Source organism: Prionailurus viverrinus, chromosome C1 (genome assembly GCF_022837055.1).
Source record: "Prionailurus viverrinus isolate Anna chromosome C1, UM_Priviv_1.0, whole genome shotgun sequence".
Lineage (NCBI taxonomy): Eukaryota > Metazoa > Chordata > Mammalia > Carnivora > Felidae > Prionailurus > Prionailurus viverrinus.
The window spans coordinates 177348433-177366496 of NC_062568.1; the positions used below are offsets into that span (position 1 = coordinate 177348433).

Here is an 18064-nt window from a genome sequence, read left to right on the forward strand (position 1 = left end):
GTCTCCCTAAATGCCTTTCACACCTCCATTAGGGTTGACCTTCCCATGACCTCCTTCTGTACTCAGCAAAGCCTCTCCTTAACCCACTGGTCTCACTACTTGTCTTCTCCATCACTGTCTCCTCTATCAAAACCCTCCCTGTTCCCCAACATTCACTGTTTGTTCATTCAGTGATGTCCACTCTGTGCCAGGCTTTGTGATGGATCCTGAGGGTACAGAAATGAATCAGAGTAGATCTCCATCCTCCAGCAGTCATGGTCTGGTGGGCAAGATGAACAAGAAAACAGAAGATGACAACCCAATGGGACAATGATATAGAGATACAGAGCAATGATATAGAGATACAGAGCACACGCTGATGCAAAATCCTGTTTAGGCATCCCACTCAACCTGGGGCAAGAAAGGCCCTGGTGTCTGTTTTCCCTCTAGACAGCAGGCTCTTTGAGAGTAGGGCCTGGGTCTGATTCAGCTTCCCAACCTATCCTTTCCTTTCCTGGGTTTCTCCAGGATGTATGTAGGTTACTAAGCCATCCTGAGAGGGTAGTTATTTGTAGGGGAAAGGTTAAGTCTGGACAGTCCTTACCTGGAGGTCAAGCTCATTCCCAGAATCACGGAGGAGAGGCAATCCCTAACACAGTGAAAAGGAAATGGGTATTCAGGAGGCAGGAGCCTTAATCTCTGGCATTTATACCTGAGTTCCCAAACCTGGATGCACAACAACAAACACTTGGAGAGGCTTTTAAATTCAGCCTCTTCTCCTAAATATATAAATTCCTACATATCGACAACAACTACAACAAAACAACCAACCAACAAACAGACTACAATCCAATTTAAAAATGGGCAGAGGACCTGTGCAGACATTTTTCCAAAGAAGACATACAGATGGCCAACAGACACATGAAATGATGTTCAACAACACTCCTCATCAGGGAAATGCAAATCAAAATCACAATGAGAAATCACCTCACACCTCTCAGAATGGCTAATGTCAAAAGAGAGGAAATAGTAACTCTTGGCAAGGATGTAGAGAAAAGGGATCCCTCATGCACTGTTAGTGGGAACGTATGTTGGTACAGTCACTATGGAAAACAGTTTGGAGATTCCTTAAAAAAATAAAAATAGAAGTACTGTACAATTTAGTAATTGCACTTCTGGATATTTACCAAAGGAAAACGAAAACACTAATTCAAAAAGATACATGACCCCAATGTTTATTGCAGCATTATTTACAATGGCCAGGACATAGAAGCAACCCAAGTGTCCATTAATAGATGAATGGATAAAGAAGATATATATATATATATATATATATATATATATATATATATATATAATGGAATATTACTCAGCCATAAAAAAGAATGAAATCTTGCCATTCATGACAATATGGATGGACTTTGAAAGTATTATGCTAAGTGAAATGAGTCAGAAAGAGATAAGCACATACCATATGATTTCATCATTTGGAATCTAAAAACCAAAACAAACAAATGGCAACAAAAAGAGAAATTAACTCATAACAATAGAGAAAAAAATAATGGTTTCCAAAGGGAAGAGGAGTGAAGGGATGAGCAAAATAGGTGAGGGGCATTAAGAGGTACAAACTTCAGTTATAAAATAAGTAAGTCATGGAATGAAAAGTACAGCATAGGAAATATACTCAATAATACTGTAATAACTTCATATGGTAAAAGATGGGAACTACACTTCTTTTTTTTAAATTTAACTTAATGAAGGAAATTCTGCAATATTCAACAACATGGATAAACCTGGTGAAAAAAAGTTTAATTAAGATAAATAAATAGGCATCAAAATTGGCAAAGATGAAGTTAAGCTTTCACTTTTTGCAGATGACATGATATTATACATGGAAAATCCGATAGACTCCACCAAAAGTCTGCTAGAACTGATACATGAATTCAGCAAAGTCGCAGGATACAAAATCAACGTACAGAAATCAGTTGCATTCTTATACACTAATAATGAAGCAACAGAAAGACAAATAAAGAAACTGATCCCATTCACAATTGCACCAAGAAGCATAAAATACCTAGGAATAAATCTAACCAAAGATGTACAAGATCTGTATGCTGAAAACTATAGAAAGCTTATGAAGGAAATTGAAGAAGATATAAAGAAATGGAAAGACATTCCCTGCTCATGGACTGGAAGAATAAATATTGTCAAAATGTCAATACTACCCAAAGCTATCTACACATTCAATGCAATCCCAAGCAAAATTGCACCAGCATTCTTCTCGAAGCTAGAACAAGCAATCCTAAAATTTGTATGGAACCACAAAAGGCCCCGAATAGCCAAAGTAATTTTGAAGAAGAAGAAGACCAAAGCAGGAGGCATCACAATCCCAGACTTTAGCCTCTACTACAAAGCTGTAATCATCAAGATATCATGGTATTGGCACAAAAACAGACACATCGACCAATGGAATAGAATGGAAACCCCAGAACTAGACCCACAAAAGTATGGCCAACTAATCTTTCACAAAGTAGGAAAGAACATCCAATGGAAAAAAGACAGTCTCTTTAACAAATGGTGCTGGGAGAACTGGACAGCAACATGCAGAAGGTTGAAACTAGACCACTTTCTGACACCATTTACAAAAACAAACTCAAAATGGATAAAGGACCTGAATGTGAGACAGGAAACCATCAAAACCCTAGAGGAGAAAGCAGGAAAAGACCTCTCTGACCTCAGCCACAGCAATTTCTTACTTGACACAACCCCAAAGGCAAGGGAATTAAAAGCAAAAATGAACTATTGGGACCTCATGAAGATAAAAAGCTTCTGCACAGAAAAGGAAACAATCACCCAAACTAAAAGGCAACCAACGGAATGGGAAAAGATATTTGCAAATGACATATCAGACAAAGGGCTAGTATACAAAATCTAGAAAGAGCTCACCAAACTCCACATCCGAAAAACAAATAATCCAGTGAAGAAATGGGCAGAAAACATGAATAGACACTTCTCTAAAGAAGACATCCAGATGGCCAACAAGCACATGAAAAGATGCTCAACGTCGCTCTTCATCAGGGAAGCACAAATCAAAACCACACTCAGATATCACCTCACGCCAGTATAGATGCTGGAGAGGATGTGGAGAAATGGGAATCCTCCTGCACTGTTCATGGGAATGCAAACTGGTACAGCCACTCTGGAAAACAGTGTGGAGGTTCCTCAAAAAATTAAAAATAGACCTACCCTACCCTATGACCCAGCAATAGCACTGCTAGGAATTTACTCAAGTGCATAGAGGCACTTGTACCCCAGTGTTTATAGCAGCACTCTCAACAATAGCCAAATTATGGAAAGAGCTTAAATGTCCATCAACTGACGAGTGGATAAAGCAATTGTGGTTTATATACACAATGGAATACTACGTGGCAATGAGAAAGAATGAAATATGGCCTTTTGTAGCAACGTGGACGGAACTGGAGAGTGTTATGCTAAGTGAAATAAGTCATACAGAGAAAGAGAGATATCATATGTGTTCACTCTTATGTGGATCCTGAGAAACTTAACAGAAGTCCATGGGGGAGGGGAAGGAAAAAAAAAAAAAAGAGGTTAGAGAGGGAGAGAGCCAAAGCATAAGAGACTCTTAAAAACTGAGAACAAACTGAGGGTAGATGGGGGGTGGGAGGGAGGGGAGAGTGGGTGATGGGTATTGAAGAGGGCACCTTTTGGGATGAGCACTGGGTATTGTATGGAAACCAATTTGACAATAAATTTCATATTAAGAAAATTAAAAATGGAAAAAATAATAATAAAAAAATAAAATTAAATAAATTCAGACCACCAGTTCAAATATGCTAATTAGGCTCTCCAGAGACTGGGGGCCAAGGAATCTGCTTCTCCCAGTTGATTCCAATGCAGGTGTCCCTTGCCCTATGTTCAGAAAACTCTGGTCTCAATCTGATTAAGGCAGGGAATGTTCCTAACAATAGGTGCTAAGGTGGTCCCCAGCACCCTGAGGTAACTGGGAAGGACAAGCCAGGATTTGGACCCAGGAAGATGCCATGGCTCCAAGTTAGCCCATAGACATGACAGAGAGAACCCCATCTTTGGGTGCACCAATCACTTAGATGCTCCAGGGTAGAGGGGTCTCTCCAGGATTGCTCCAGGAGATGCTCTCTAGAAGCAACAGACTCATCTCTGCTTTCACTTTTAATTTCTTAAAAATGGAAATCTTTACACTGCACAGAACAAAGAGGATGGTGCTTAAGCTCTAAACAAGATAGCCTACTTCTTCTGGACTTTGTAGGTAGTTTTCCCCAATGCTATCACTGAGCCCTTAGCAGAGTTTTACCAGAATCTTGAGCCTGAGAATGATGAGGAGTCTGTGGCCCATTTGGGTTCCAACACTGAAGTGTTCCCACTCCCAAGGCTGGGTCAGAAGGCAGAGGTGACAGGAGGAGTCAGTGGGGAAGCTGAATGGAAACCGTGGCTCCAAGGACATTAACTCCCTGCCCAAGCATAGGGGCTCCCTCCATAGCCGCTGGGGGGTTAGGCTGTATTCTCTGAAGGAAAGGAGGCTGTTTCCTTTTTCCAACCCATCGCCCCACGTACCTCGAGGGCATGCCCGAAGAGCCAGTGGGTGGGGGGTCCTGGGAAACTATCCATAGCCCTGGCCAGCATCTGCCTCCGCAGCAGCAGACGAATGAGCTTGAGGAAGCCTAAGACCAAGATCAATCCAGATGCCCACAGGCCCAGGTGGGAGAGATTCAAGGAGAGCAAGACGGAAAGCATGGCTACAGCTACAGTCACCAAGGCTCTGGCCTCCTTCCTGCAACCCTGGGGTTCCCTTATACTGCACACATGGCACCCTGCCAGCCCCCACCCCCAGCCACACCCTATAGCCAACAGCAGCACAGGCTGGGCTGAGCTCCAAAGGGCAGAGACAGCAGCCCCAGAAGTCACAGGCAACAGAGAGACAGCCTGGCTGACTCCTCCCAAAACTCAGCTGAAGAGAAACCAGGCAATGTGTATACCTCCTTGGCTTCTTGGAGGAGAAAACAAAAGGCAATTCTGGGTATAATCATCAGCATAATAATGACTTCTTTTCACACAAGCACTTTGTATGTTTTGGGAATTTTCTATACACTATCTCATTTAACCCAAACAAGGAGGTCATAGTTACTCACTCTTTATATGCATTTGCCAGATAATGAAACTAAGGTTCAGCTTGCTTGTGCTTTCTCACAAGAAAGCTTCACTGTCTTCTTCAGGATGGACCTCTGGGAGGCCTTGCATTCATGCCAGGCTCATAATGCTTTGAGTCTTTTTTTTGTGTGTGTGTGAGGGATCTTCAGGGACAAGGTTCTAGCCCCAGAAGGGAGATCCTAGGTCAGAAAAAGGCTAACTCTACTCCCAAGATCCTAGTACAAACTTGACACTTAAGACCATAGAGTATTACACTTCGAGGGCAATGAGGAAGGTCATGAAATCTAATTACTCCTGGATTGATGGACCAAGTCTCTTAGGACCAGAGAGGGGCAGGGAATTGTCCAAGGTCTCACAGTAAGGCAATGGCAACTCTCAGTTCCCCAGGCCAGGGTTCTGTTGAGGAACAAGCTTGTCCCAGGCCCCAGACTTGCATGTGGAGAGTCTGCTGTTTCTCCCTCCACTCTAGGGTTGGAATACTCAGTATCCCCGTGCAGATGTTTCAGATGAAGAGACTTGCATCAGGCTCCTTTCAGAGGGGTAGGCAATGTTAAGAAATCAAACAAGGTATAAAGTGGCAGCCAGAGACTAGCAACAATGGAAACCTAAAGGCTGGAGAATACCATTCCCAGGTTTTTGGGCTGAACGAAGGGGAAGAAATAGCATACTGGAGCCTCATAGAGGTAGCTATTGAATGGGGCTGAAACAGGAAAATGTGTAGTCAAAGGTGTGTTCTAGGAAGATTTCTCCCTCTGTGTATGTGCAGTGGTTCTGAGCTGGACTGGGGTAGGAGGAGCCTGGAGTCCGGGTTCACAATCAGGAAGAGGAAGTCAGAGAGAAGACCAGCAGGATGGATGTTTCCTAGGCCTCAGAGGTCCTATATACCTTGTCCTGCCACAAACATGGGTCAATTTATCACTCTCTACTCCCTGGCTGAAATCTAGCAACCACTCACACTTCTAGAGCCAAAGACAAGCCATCATGTGGCCACCACATGGAGACTGGGCAGTAGTCAACTCCTGACCCTACCAGCTATGCTTCCAGATGCCTTGGCAGTGTGATTCTTGGAAGTCAAAATAGGCCTCCCTGGAACTTCCACCCACTGGCCCTCGAGGGCCCAGTAGAAAACTTTAGCTGTAAGGAAAAATGTGGTGAGAACCCTCTATCCAAGCATGCACATGTTAAGGAGACGGAAACAATGAGACTCTGCCTTTATCCAAATGCTCCCCAATAGCCCTTCCTTCCATACCTGTCCTCTACCCCAGAAACACCAGTTAGAGCCAGTCTTCTAAATCTGCCAACTTAGCCTGCAGGTCTTCCCTGATTTCTTCACTTTCTCCTTTGCAGCAGCTGAGGGCTTGGTTTCTCCTGAAATCTTCCCATTCTGCTGCAAGCCTGAAGACCGAGCTTGTCTCTTCCCTCACTTTGCTTGGCTGAGCCGGGACAGACAAGCCATAAGCATTCAGTGAATGCATGATCAGGTGTATAAATGAAAGAATGGACTACCTTGAGGGTTCAGTAGGTGCTGAGTTTTGTGGAAGTTGAGAGAACACTGGCAGTGTGCGCTCACTGCACCACCCTGCTACCAGCCACTCCATAAACCTTCAAGGGAGGCTCCTCTCTGCTTCCCCAGCACCAGCACAAAGTGGCACTTAATAAATACTTGTTTGTTGAATGGATGCTGCAAGGATTGGCTGCTATGGTAGGGGATGTGGGGAGGAGAAGGAGAGTAAAGGTTAACTGGCCAGTGCAAAATATATGGGAAATGCCCTACTGGCGCCCTTCTGGATGATGCTGTTGGCACCCCCTGTGGGCAGATCCCAGCAGCTGCTGTTTGATAGGGGGACCAAAACTCACCACCAACCTCAACCTGACCTCTACCTCAATTTCCCAGGGATGTCAGGCCAACTGAGGGAGTGGCGAGTATAAAACTCCTTGACAGGGGAGAGGTGAGGTCAGATTACATTCAGGAAAAGAGTTGTGTCTAAAACACTCTTTCTCCATCTTGGCTGCACATCGGAATCACCTGGAGAGCTTTAAAAAAGCCCAATGCTCTCGACATATCCCCATCCTCTCTGCTTGCCCACATCTGTCTCTCCTGGTTACACAGCCTTCTACACAGAGTTGGGGTGAGGACGCTGAGAGCCTGGCAATGCTCTGGACCCACTGTGAGTTCAGTGAACAGGTTAGGATATTTTTCATTGCTACAGTCATTTCCCAAAGCGAGTCCAGAGTTGGGGAGGGGAAGCAAGGAAGATGGTTCCCTGTCCTGGCATCTGGGACTTCCTGATTTTTAAGATCTGCCTGCCTCCTTCCACCTAGATTTGTATTTGCTCATGAGCAATCCTGACTTGCTTTGGCTGAGTACTGAGCTGAGAATTGGCTGAGTTAAAACGAAAACCACAGGATCATAATGGAGCCACTTAAGTTAGGGTCCCATGTCAGTAAACTAAGATTTAATACCTAACCTAACTGCAGTTTCCAACCCCCTCAGCTGCATTGGGATTTCCTAGAGGCAACCCTCTCAGGGACCCTTTCCCCCTTAGGAGGGCCACCTTGCCTAAACAATGCATTCCTTGCTAACCATTTTTTGTGTGTGTGCCTTCTCTCTGTCTTTAAAAACTTTTCCTTTCCTGCAGCTCATTGGAGCTACCCTCTGCTTGCTGGATGGGATGCTGCCTGATTCATGAATCATTTATCTTAATTTGTTTAAGTTTATTTATTTATTTTGAGAGAGCATGATCACGTGGGCAGGGAATGGGCAGGGAGAAAGGGAGAGAGACAGAATCCCAACCAGGCTCCACACTGATAGTGTGGGGCCTGAACTCACAAATTGTGAGATCATTCATGGCCTGAGCAGAAATCAAGAGTCAGACACTTAACCAACTGAGCCACCCAGGCTCTCCACATAAATCATTTAATAAAGCAAATTACATCTTCAAATTGACTCAGCTGAATTTTGTTTATTAACAGGATGCTGGTCCTAAAAGCATGGGATGTAGGGGAGGGGAGTGTGGAGGGTATAGATGGAGCAGGGGGCAGGAGGGAAGTTGGTTTCTCTGCAGCCTCTGTCCTGAGCTGAGGCTCTAGAGAGTATAGGGGACTTCTTCCAATGTGCTTCTGATCACAAGAGGAGCTTTGCCATGAGGACTGCTAACTAAGGGCCTTTGTCTCAAAATCCCTGCCCTTTGGGGGACACCAGAGCCCAGCCCTTCCAGCTGGAATGGTGTAGTGCTTTAGGTTGCAGGTAACACTGTGAACTGTGTAACAATCTGATGGAAGTTACTGAGAGATATGTGCCTGGGAAGGACAGGTGCAGTCATGGCAAATGGGAGGAGAAAAGGAGGTGAGGGAACAGAATGTTCAAAACTCAGCAGACCTGAGTTACAATAAGTGAACAAAGACATGTCAGTGCTCGTGAAGATACACATCAAAGCGGAGACTGCTTCTACTTGTGTATAAGAGGGAAGGAGCGCAAGGTGGCACCATGTTTCTATCAGCCATCAAATCATTCATTCATTCATCAACACATATATATTGAGTGCCTACCATAAGCCAGATATTATCTTGGATACCTGAAATAAGGTGATAGACAAAACAGAGAGTTCACATTCTAACACCATTCTGCCAAAAACAGATTTCTCCCTGTATTCCCAGGAGCTGAGGTCCAGAATTCAGGTGTTCCCATGCCTGCCAGGTGACCGCCCTTTCCCTGAGAAGATGACTTCTATATAAGCCCAGTAACATTAAGACATTTGGAGGAGTGAGGAGTCAGGAAATACAGGTTTTGGTTTCAAGTCTTGGGGCTCAGTGGGTGACCTCTGGTGAAACCCTGCTGCTCTCAGTGCCTCAATTTGTCCCATGTCAGTGGATCAGATGGTGTCTAGGGGGTATTGGGGCTGTGGTGAGGATCCTGAGAGCCCTGCAATGCTCTATGCTCTCCAGCATACAAACTATAGTACATTGGCCCTGGAAGAATTTTTGTCCCATTTTACATCCTCTGTTCCCACCTTTTGGCTCTGATCATTTCTGCAGCAGCCAGTTGGCATGCAGGTGTAACCTGTTGGCACCTTACCTCACTTCACGTCTCTTGTTTCTGCCCTAGGACTGCCCTGCTGCTAGTAGGGCCAGAGAACTACCACCTCTGAGGCAAGCTTTGACCAATGAAGTACGGGAGCTAGTGAGTAAATAGTCTCCTCTCCCATGCCCTGGACAATTTTGAGGTGCATTCTATACAGTTCCTCAGAGGCTCCCCTAGCAGGACTGAGCTGGTTACCTCCAGTGGCAACCAGTTCAATAACACAAGTTAGATCAGCTTTGTCTCCTCCCCTGTTTACTTGTCCCAGGCAGGCCCCTCCTATTTTCTGGGATCAGCTACCTGCAAATGAGACTTTCCTGCAAGTCCTACACTTTGGGGAAACCCAAGCTAAGCCATATGGCTATATGACTCATGGTGATATGACTCTGTGTGGATGGAGGGTGCTGGAGTGTGGATGCTACATGTTGTGCTAATGCCATCTTTTTAAAAATTTTTTGTGTTTTATTTATTTTTGAGAGAGAGACAGAGCATGAATGGGGGAGGGTCAGAGAGAGAGGGAGACACAGAATCTGAAGCAAGCTCCAGGCTCTGAGCTGTCAACACAGAGCCCAACACAGGGCTCAAACCCATGGACCGTGAAATTATGACCTGAGTCAAAGTCGGATACTTAATCAACTGAGCCAGCCAGGCGCCCCTGTGCTAACATCAGCTTATTGCACAGATTAGTGCAGTAGACTCTGAGTCTGAAGAATCGTGAAGCTTAGCAATCCCCATGTGAATACCCTGTTTCCCAGGTACCAAGAAAAAATGATACAGGTATTTCTCAATCGCTGCAGAACCCACAGGGAGAAGACGTGTATTTGGCACATCAGGGGAAACTCTATCTGACATTCTTAAAGGACCTTTGTCCTTGCCTCTCTCCTTCCCTTTCTCTTCTTTCTTCTTCTTCCCCTCTTTTTGCTAAAAGATAAACTGAGGCATATGAAAAATGTTAAAAGAGTTTATTTGAGCAAAAACTGATTTGAATGGGGCAGCAAACCATTTAGCAGATGGAAAGGAGCCCCAAGGAGCTGTACAAAATGGAAGACTTTTATAAGTAGAAGGGGGCAGGACAAGGAAGTTATGAGCAAAGAGCGGGCTGTTTCTGGCAAGGCCACTTTCCTTTAGGAGACAGCAGGGGTCTCTCTGGAAGATTACCTCATTAGTGCTGGCCAGGTGATTCCGTAAGATTCCACTCCTGGGAGAGGTTGAAACTGAATTAAATCAGGCATTAAATCTCAGTTTGGTGATGTTGGCTCAGCACAAATGACTCCATTTTGGACCTGTTGTCCCTTTTTTAAAACTCTCTCACCAGAGATGATGACTCAGTACATTCCCTGATTGGTCCCCCTGGGGGACAGATAGATGAGTTGGCAGTGTAAGCTCAGAGAAACAGGGCTTCTGTTCCCCACTGGAGGAACCCAGGTAAAAGGGTGTATTTCTGCATGGGTGTGGCCTCTGGTATATGGACCCTTACATCCCTCCCCTCATGCCCTGTTCAGCTCTACTCCACTTGGTATTTCCTAGATATAAACTTCCAATAGTTTCTGCCCTCAGGGGCCTGGCTGGGGGAGCCAGGAAAAAGCCAAACCCTTACCCTGGCATTCAGGCCACTCCCCATCTAAGCCTTGCCTGGCTTCCACCACCTCCTCCTCAGATAAACAAGCTGCCTGGGACAGCCAGGAACCTTCTCACCTAGGGTTTCTGAGTGGCCTGAGGCACACATCCAACCCTGAGTAAGTCTCTTAACCTCTCCAGCTCTCTGGTTGCTAATCCTGTAGAACAGAGGTTGTAACAGTATATACCTCATAAGATTATTCAGAGGATTAAAGGAGATAAAGTGTATAAAACACACAATTCCCACACTGAGTGCTCAGTAAATTTAAGCTTAAAATTCTTCCAATTGTTTTTGGATGGGTATAATCAATGAAAGGAGAATGGGTGAGACAACCTCTAGCTTTGTCTTTGGAACTGCTTGTCCCACTGAGATAGACTTGCTTCAGAGCAATGCCAGCCACCCTTGCTGGTGTTTAGGCCCAAGCATGTACAAGTTGAGGGAGACAGCTCAAGCTATGGAATGTTGGCAGTGTAGGGTAGGATCAGGAGGCCTGGAAGCCGGCCATGTTCCATTCAGGCACTACGCAGCAAGACAAGCCAGGATTCTGCCTCTGGAGTGGCCTGAGGGCCTTTGACTGAGAGTGCAGGATCAGGTCCCTGGAATAATGGATTTGGGGTGTGTTGGACAGTCTACTGGGCTAGGAAGCTGAATTCCAGGTCAATCTCTGCCATGGACTTGCCGTATAATCCTGAGTATGTTCCTTCTCAAGTCTTCAATCTGCCCATGTGTTCAATGGGACACAGGTCCCATCTTGCTCTAAGACATTTTATCTGAAAGAGTCTGACACCCAAAAAAGAGAACATACCTAGTCCCAAATCACAGATGAGTCTGAACGCAGCTGGGAGAATTCTAGAATTAGAAGAAATGGCATGGAAGAGAGACCATTTGAGTAAATAACAAGGAGGAACTTTAAGAACTAATGAAAGACAGGGGTGCCTGGTGGCGCAGTCGGTTAAGCGTCCGACTTCAGCCAGGTCACGATCTCGCGATCCGTGAGTTCGAGGCCCGCGTCAGGCTCTGGGCTGATGGCTCAGAGCCTGGAGCCTGTTTCCGATTCTGTGTCTCCCTCTCTCTCTGCCCCTCCCCTGTTCATGCTCTGTCTCTCTCTGTCCCAAAAATAAATAAACGTTGAAAAAAAATTAAAAAAAAAAGAACTAATGAAAGACATAATCCTTAGAATCAAGAATTTTAATAAATTCTAAGTGGGATAGATGAAGAAAAAAAAAACCCACATCTCAACACATCACAGTGAGTCTGAAGACGGTATTCTCCATCTTCTGTGCTTTATTGTTGCTATTGAAAAGAAAGTCATTAGTCTAATTTCCTTCCTTTATTGCTAATTACCTTCTGTCTTTGCAGTTCTGCAAAGTGTAAGAGAGAATAACCATCAACCTAGATGTGAATACCCAGAGAAACTATCTTTCAAAAGTGAAGAGGAAATAAAGACATTTTCAGATAAAAAAGATGGGGCGCCTGGGTGGCGCAGTCGGTTAAGCGTCCGACTTCAGCCAGGTCACGATCTCGCGGTCCGTGAGTTCGAGCCCCGCGTCGGGCTCTGGGCTGATGGCTCAGAGCCTGGAGCCTGTTTCCGATTCTGTGTCTCCCTCTCTCTCTGCCCCTCCCCCGTTCATGCTCTGTCTCTCTCTGTCCCAAAAATAAATAAACGTTGAAAAAAAAATTAAAAAAAAAAAAGAAATAAACATTTAAAAAAAAGAATACATTTCAACAACTTTTAAACATGGTAGAAAATGGAGTGAGAGAAAATGTTTAGTCAATCCAAAAGAAAGCAAGAAATACAGAAAAAATGCAGAATGCCATCTTCAATAAGAAATAGAAAAAAGAAAGCACAAAACAAAATAGACAGAGGAAGGGGAAGTTTTGCACCCAGCTGAGGCAGGGAGGCTGGGGAAGTCTGCAAATGGTACTGAGGGCACTTTCCTGACTTTTACCCCCAACCTTCAATAACCTACAAGAGGCTCCCACCTAGTGTCCTTCAGAAATACCATTTAAGTAAAAACAAAGCACTTGTTATGTAAATGCAAAAAAGCAGTGCTCCAGATACTCCCTACTCCTTCTCCAAAACATACCTCCCATTCCAGTTGAGGGTTCCTGTGCAGATTAGATGTTTAATTTGCACATGCAAAGATAGAAGGTGCTCCAGTCAATTTCATGGGCCTTTTATTGGGATTCTCCTGAGCACAGGAAGGACTGACCCAACCATTGGGGAGCATCAAAAATGTAAGAGGCTTAGGGGCACCTGTCTGGCTCAGTTGGTGGAGCATATGACTTCTGCTCTCAACGTTGTGAGTTGGATCCACGTTGGGGGTAGAGATTACTTAAAAATAAAATATTTAAAAAATACTTATAAGAGGCTTGGTATTAGACTCAAATGGGGGTGGGGTGGGATTCCTGGACATGCCTTGCAGCCTGGAGATAGGAAAAGGACAGGAGAACAGGAGCTCACAGTTACAGAACACTTACCATGCCAGGTCCATTATACAATCAGCCTGCCAGGCAGGCACACCTGAGCTTTGAGATGGTAAACTCCCCATCACTCTGAAATAAGTGAGCAGGGCTAGGGTTACAGTCAGTGAGAGAGAGGAAGAGGGGCTGATTCGATGCCCACAGAAACTCCTTTCTCCCTAGCTCAGAGAACAAGGCTCCACTTGAGCAAAGCAGGCCTTTTGATGGCCCATTCTCTGGGGACAATCGATGGGCTGGGGCAGGTACAGGTCAGGGCAAGTGATCAAGTTACCTGGCTATCCTGTGGGTCCTGCACCCGCCCTGTGACAGCTCAAGCACTTAGGCAGAATTTAGGGTTAGGACAGTGTCCAAAATCTCTGAGAGCTGGCTAAGTACCTTCGTCTCTTTGTGCAGCCTACGGCCCTGCCCTGGGAATGGCTCCCTTTACTGTGATCAGGAAACATTTCCTGGCCCTCAGGCCTGCTGAGGGGTAGCTGAGCAGATTTAGAAAAAGGGCTGGGCTCAGAGAAAAGTCCTGCTGGTTTGAGCAGGAATGGGTAGGGGTGTACTCTGGTGACCTGGGCCAAAGCCATGGCAGAGGAACAACTCTGGGGCCAGAAACAGAACACAGTGGATGGAGGAGTGAGTGGGGAGTAAAGAATGTAGGCAGTGAGGGACACGGATCAACTGAGCAGGGCTCAAAAGAGGAGAGGAGCACCAGAGTGTGCTTTACTTTAAAGGTGGAGAGACCGGAGCATTTTTTAATGTTGAAGGGAGGATTCTTTTAATGCTGAAGGGAGGATTTTTTTTAATGCTGGGAGAGAACAAGGTTGAAAATGCAGGGCACGGGGATAAGAGATGGACCCAGGTCCCAAGCAGGCAGGAAGACACGACCACTCCAAGATGGAGAAGGTGCAAGAGAGTGGGGTGGGCTGAAGGGATGAAGGTGAGGTTCTCAGGGGATCAAAAAGGATGCTGGATCCTTCTCAGGGCAGAAGCCAGGTTCAGGCAGAAGGGAGGTTACCCTGAGTAGAAGACATGAATAGGAAATGGTGGCCACCCAGAGAAGCTCAGGGACAGTGTCAGAGAAAGGACATAGAACAGAGCATGAGCTGGGGCACACCATACTGAAGGCAGATAAAGGATAACAGAACCTGCCTGGAGCGGAGGTGCACAGAGTCTATGAGGGCTATGGCAGCCCTGGATAGAGAGCTTAGCCCAGTGTCAGTGATAATGGGCTCTGAGCACCTGCCCACAGTACCCCGACTGGTTCCTCCTCAGGGACTGTTCTTCATCCTTCAAGACTCAGCCTGGGGCCTTCCCCAGTCCCTGCCACCCAGCCAGAGTGAACACCTCCATCCTGAGAGCCCCCGCAGGCCTCTCTTGAGAATCGCAACCCCTGAAATAGTGCCAGGAGCACCCAGATCTTTAGGTATGTTGCTTTTATTTTCCCTTTAACCCTTATAACACACTGTCCATAAGCAGGAATTACCATCCCTATTTTACTGAAGGGAGGACTGAGGTTAAGAGAGAGCAAGACAGTTGCCCAAGATGTCTCAGCCAGAACTTGGCCAGGTCAGTCTGACCACAAAGCCCAGCCTCTCCACTTTGCCATGATTTCCCTGCTCTGAACTGTGGGCTCCAGAGGGCAGGAATGGGGGCAGCAGACCCAGCATGGTGCTTGGGAATATTTGTTAAGATGACACCAGAGACAGATCATCTAGTGTGACCTTTCAGATGGATAAGGAAATTGAGGCTCAGTAGAGGAAGAGGGACTCATCAGGGTTGCCTGGCAAATTGGTCCCAGTGCTGGCTTAGGACACAGATCTTCTGACTCTGAAGCCAGAGGCAGGCCTAGAGAACCCAGAATAATGTTTGGCTCCTTTCCCTGGCACCACACTCTCACTTGTAGCTAATTATTTGCCTGCTAATCCCATTGTATACTAGGTCAGAAACAGAGTCTCCTCTGACTCTCTTCCAGTGTCTTCTGGAACTTTGGAAGGCTGCCCACCAATCTCCATGCTTCTTCTAACAAAGGAAGCCATTCCAAGAAACAACGCAGCCATCTTGCCCAAGAAATCTGGGCTGGGAGCTGAGTCCACAGGCCAAGGGTTAGGCTGGGTCCTCCTTGGAAACACGAGAGAAGTCACAGATCAGAAACATCTGTGAGGGGCCCAGATGTGATTTGGAGAAGTGGCTACAGAGCCGAAGTCTGTGTAAGAGGTAGCCACCCAGAAAGGAGTGTGGGAAGGGCACTTCAGGTGGAGGGAACAGCAAGAACAAAGGTGGTAGAAAAGTGAAAGATGAAAAGGACATCACAAGTTCAGGATGGCTGTAATGAAGGTGCCATGAGACATAGGGTTCAGGAGTAATAGGGGAGGAGATAGTGTACAGGGCTGAGTGAAGCCAGAAATCCTCCCCATACAAGGAAGAGAATGGCACTGGGCACTTCAGGTGAGAACAGAATGAGCAAATACCACAAGAGGGAACAAAGAGAAAACTATTTGAATCATGGCACTACTCAGTCTAGAAGCTACCAATGGGATCACACCTCTCACCCTCAGGATGGAAGTCAAATCCTTTGCCACCCAGGCCCTGGTACAAGCAGATTCCTGCAGGTTACCCGATGTCCCCTCCTCACCTGCTGTTCCCTCCTCATCTCCTGCTCCTTATGCCCAGGACAAGCTGTGCAGTTCTGTTCATGCTGTTGCCTCTGCCTGGAATGCTCTCACAAGCTCAAATGTCACTTCCTCCATGAAGCCCTCCATGGCCTACACTTGCAACTGGATACTCCCTGCTCTCTGCCCCAACATACCCCAGTGCTGGCCTCCACCACAGCTCTGGTTACACACCACAGCTCGGTTTTATAATTATATAACAGGCGCCCAAAATTATATAACAGGAAAGAGAAAAGTGTTATTTTTAAAAGGCATCTGCAATCTGGGCCAATTGGCTTAGGAAGGAAGAAGGTAGATCTGTTCTTAGGGTAAAAAAATGTTCTTCTGGTTGGAGAATGGCCCTAAGAGGGCACTTTTGATGAAATGCCCTGCCCATAGGTTAGATGTGAGCTGAGTGGACAGAGTTTAAGTTGCTCTGTGAGAAGTTTCCTACCCAGGGTTCTGCTATCTGTGTGCCTCTTTCCCTGCCCCTTCCAGTCCCCACCCAGGCAGCTAGGTAGGCCCAGGCTCTTTGCAATCAGAGTTAAGTTCTTGATTTGGGGATTCAAATGCTGAGACCTTGAATTCCAAAAACCTAGGCTTTGAACTTCAAAAGCCTAAGCCCTGAAGGATTTGGAGCATCAACTCTATAACGTATAGTAGATCTGGAGAAGTACATGCTCAGTCAGGGCCACATTCCTGCAGGTGAGACCAGAACTGAACTCAAGTGGGGCAGCAGGGAGAGAGGAGAGGCTGGGATGAAGAAGAGATGAGACACTGATAAGTCCCTGAGAAAGGTCTTTGCATCACATATGTGAGAACTCTGTGGAGATAAGAGACATGTGTAACACCTGGGGCAAGCCCAGGAACACAGCAAAGCTGAGTAGTGGCTTTGGAAAAGTGGCAAAGAAGGGGGTGGCATGGTGCCTCTAGGCTCACAGCTCTTAACCTCACTGCATGGGAGCAAATGAGGTTTCCATGCACTCAGGTGGGGTGCAGGGGCGACTGGGAGGGAGGTGGACCTGGAGAGGCTGGTGGTTGAAAATGAGGGAAGACATGGCAGCCACCCTCATGAGTTGGCAATAAGGGTGAGACAGGCAGCATGTACAGCTCAGGGTATGCCCCCAAGATCAGGCACCCCAAGCACCATACTCCCCACAATTGCAGTGACTACTAGAACTTGACATACACCTGGCAGAAGAAATGAGGAAACCCTGTAGTGACAGAAACATGTTTCTGGTGCCTGTAGGGAGGGTGTCGGAAGAAGAAAAGCTTAAATGTGGAGACAGAACATTTCGTTTCTTGCAGCCTTACATTTATGGACTAAGAATCCAACTGTTGGATGGTTCCCCATATGAAAACCAGAATTACTGCAGCTGAAGAGGTACAGGAAGACTGAGGGAAGAAGAAGAAAGAAAGGCCAGAGATGACAGGAGAGAGCTTCGGCCGAAAGGTGGACAGGACCAGCAAGAATCCCCTGTGGTGTGGAGCACCTGTGAACTTGCACTGAAGTAAGTGTAACACTCAAATTTATGTTCTCATCTGTCTTGGTCTTTCCTGCAGCTCCCCTCTGTGGCCCCAAATTGTCAGTCTCACCTACTACAGATGCTAGCCTTGCATTAGTGATGCTTTGTCAAGATGAAGAAGGAGAGGCAACGGTGTGAATGCAACCAAGCACCAAGAAAGAGCATGGTCTTGCCAGGACATATGGTGGATGTGGCCAGCTGGCGCTGAGGCTGGGGTCTTCTCAAAGTTTCCCTCACTCACATGTCACCCACAGGTCACCTGGGATGTCAGCTGAGGCTGTTGGCCAGAAACATACACATGGCCTCTCCATGTGGCCTGGGCTCCCTCATGGAACAACACCTGAGTTCCAAAAGCAAGTGGCCAGAGAGAGAGCTTGACAGAAGCTCTATCACCTTGTATGATTTTGACTCGGGAATCGGGTAGCATCACTTCTGCCTCATTCTGTTTATTAAAAGCAGATCACAGAGGTTGGTCCACACTCAAGTGGAGGGGATTAGACTCAACTTCTTTTTTTTTTTTCAAGTTTGTTTGTTTGTT

The 18064-nt window shown here is 46.2% G+C and overlaps 1 protein-coding gene across 4 annotated transcripts in view; it reads right to left on the reverse strand.

The window, feature by feature from the left end:
• LOC125172291 (cytochrome P450 4B1) overlaps nucleotides 1–18064 on the reverse strand; it is a 60881-nt gene that overhangs the window by 14722 nt on the left and 28095 nt on the right. For 2 of the 4 annotated variants that reach the window (XM_047870109.1, XM_047870112.1), the window contains exon 1: nucleotides 4591–4770. The exons of the other annotated variants lie outside the window; for them this stretch is intronic. In XM_047870109.1, the coding sequence (XP_047726065.1) occupies nucleotides 4591–4770 (180 nt within the window). Of the gene's footprint in view, nucleotides 1–4590; nucleotides 4771–18064 lie in introns of those variants that run through there. 4 annotated transcript variants of the gene reach the window in all.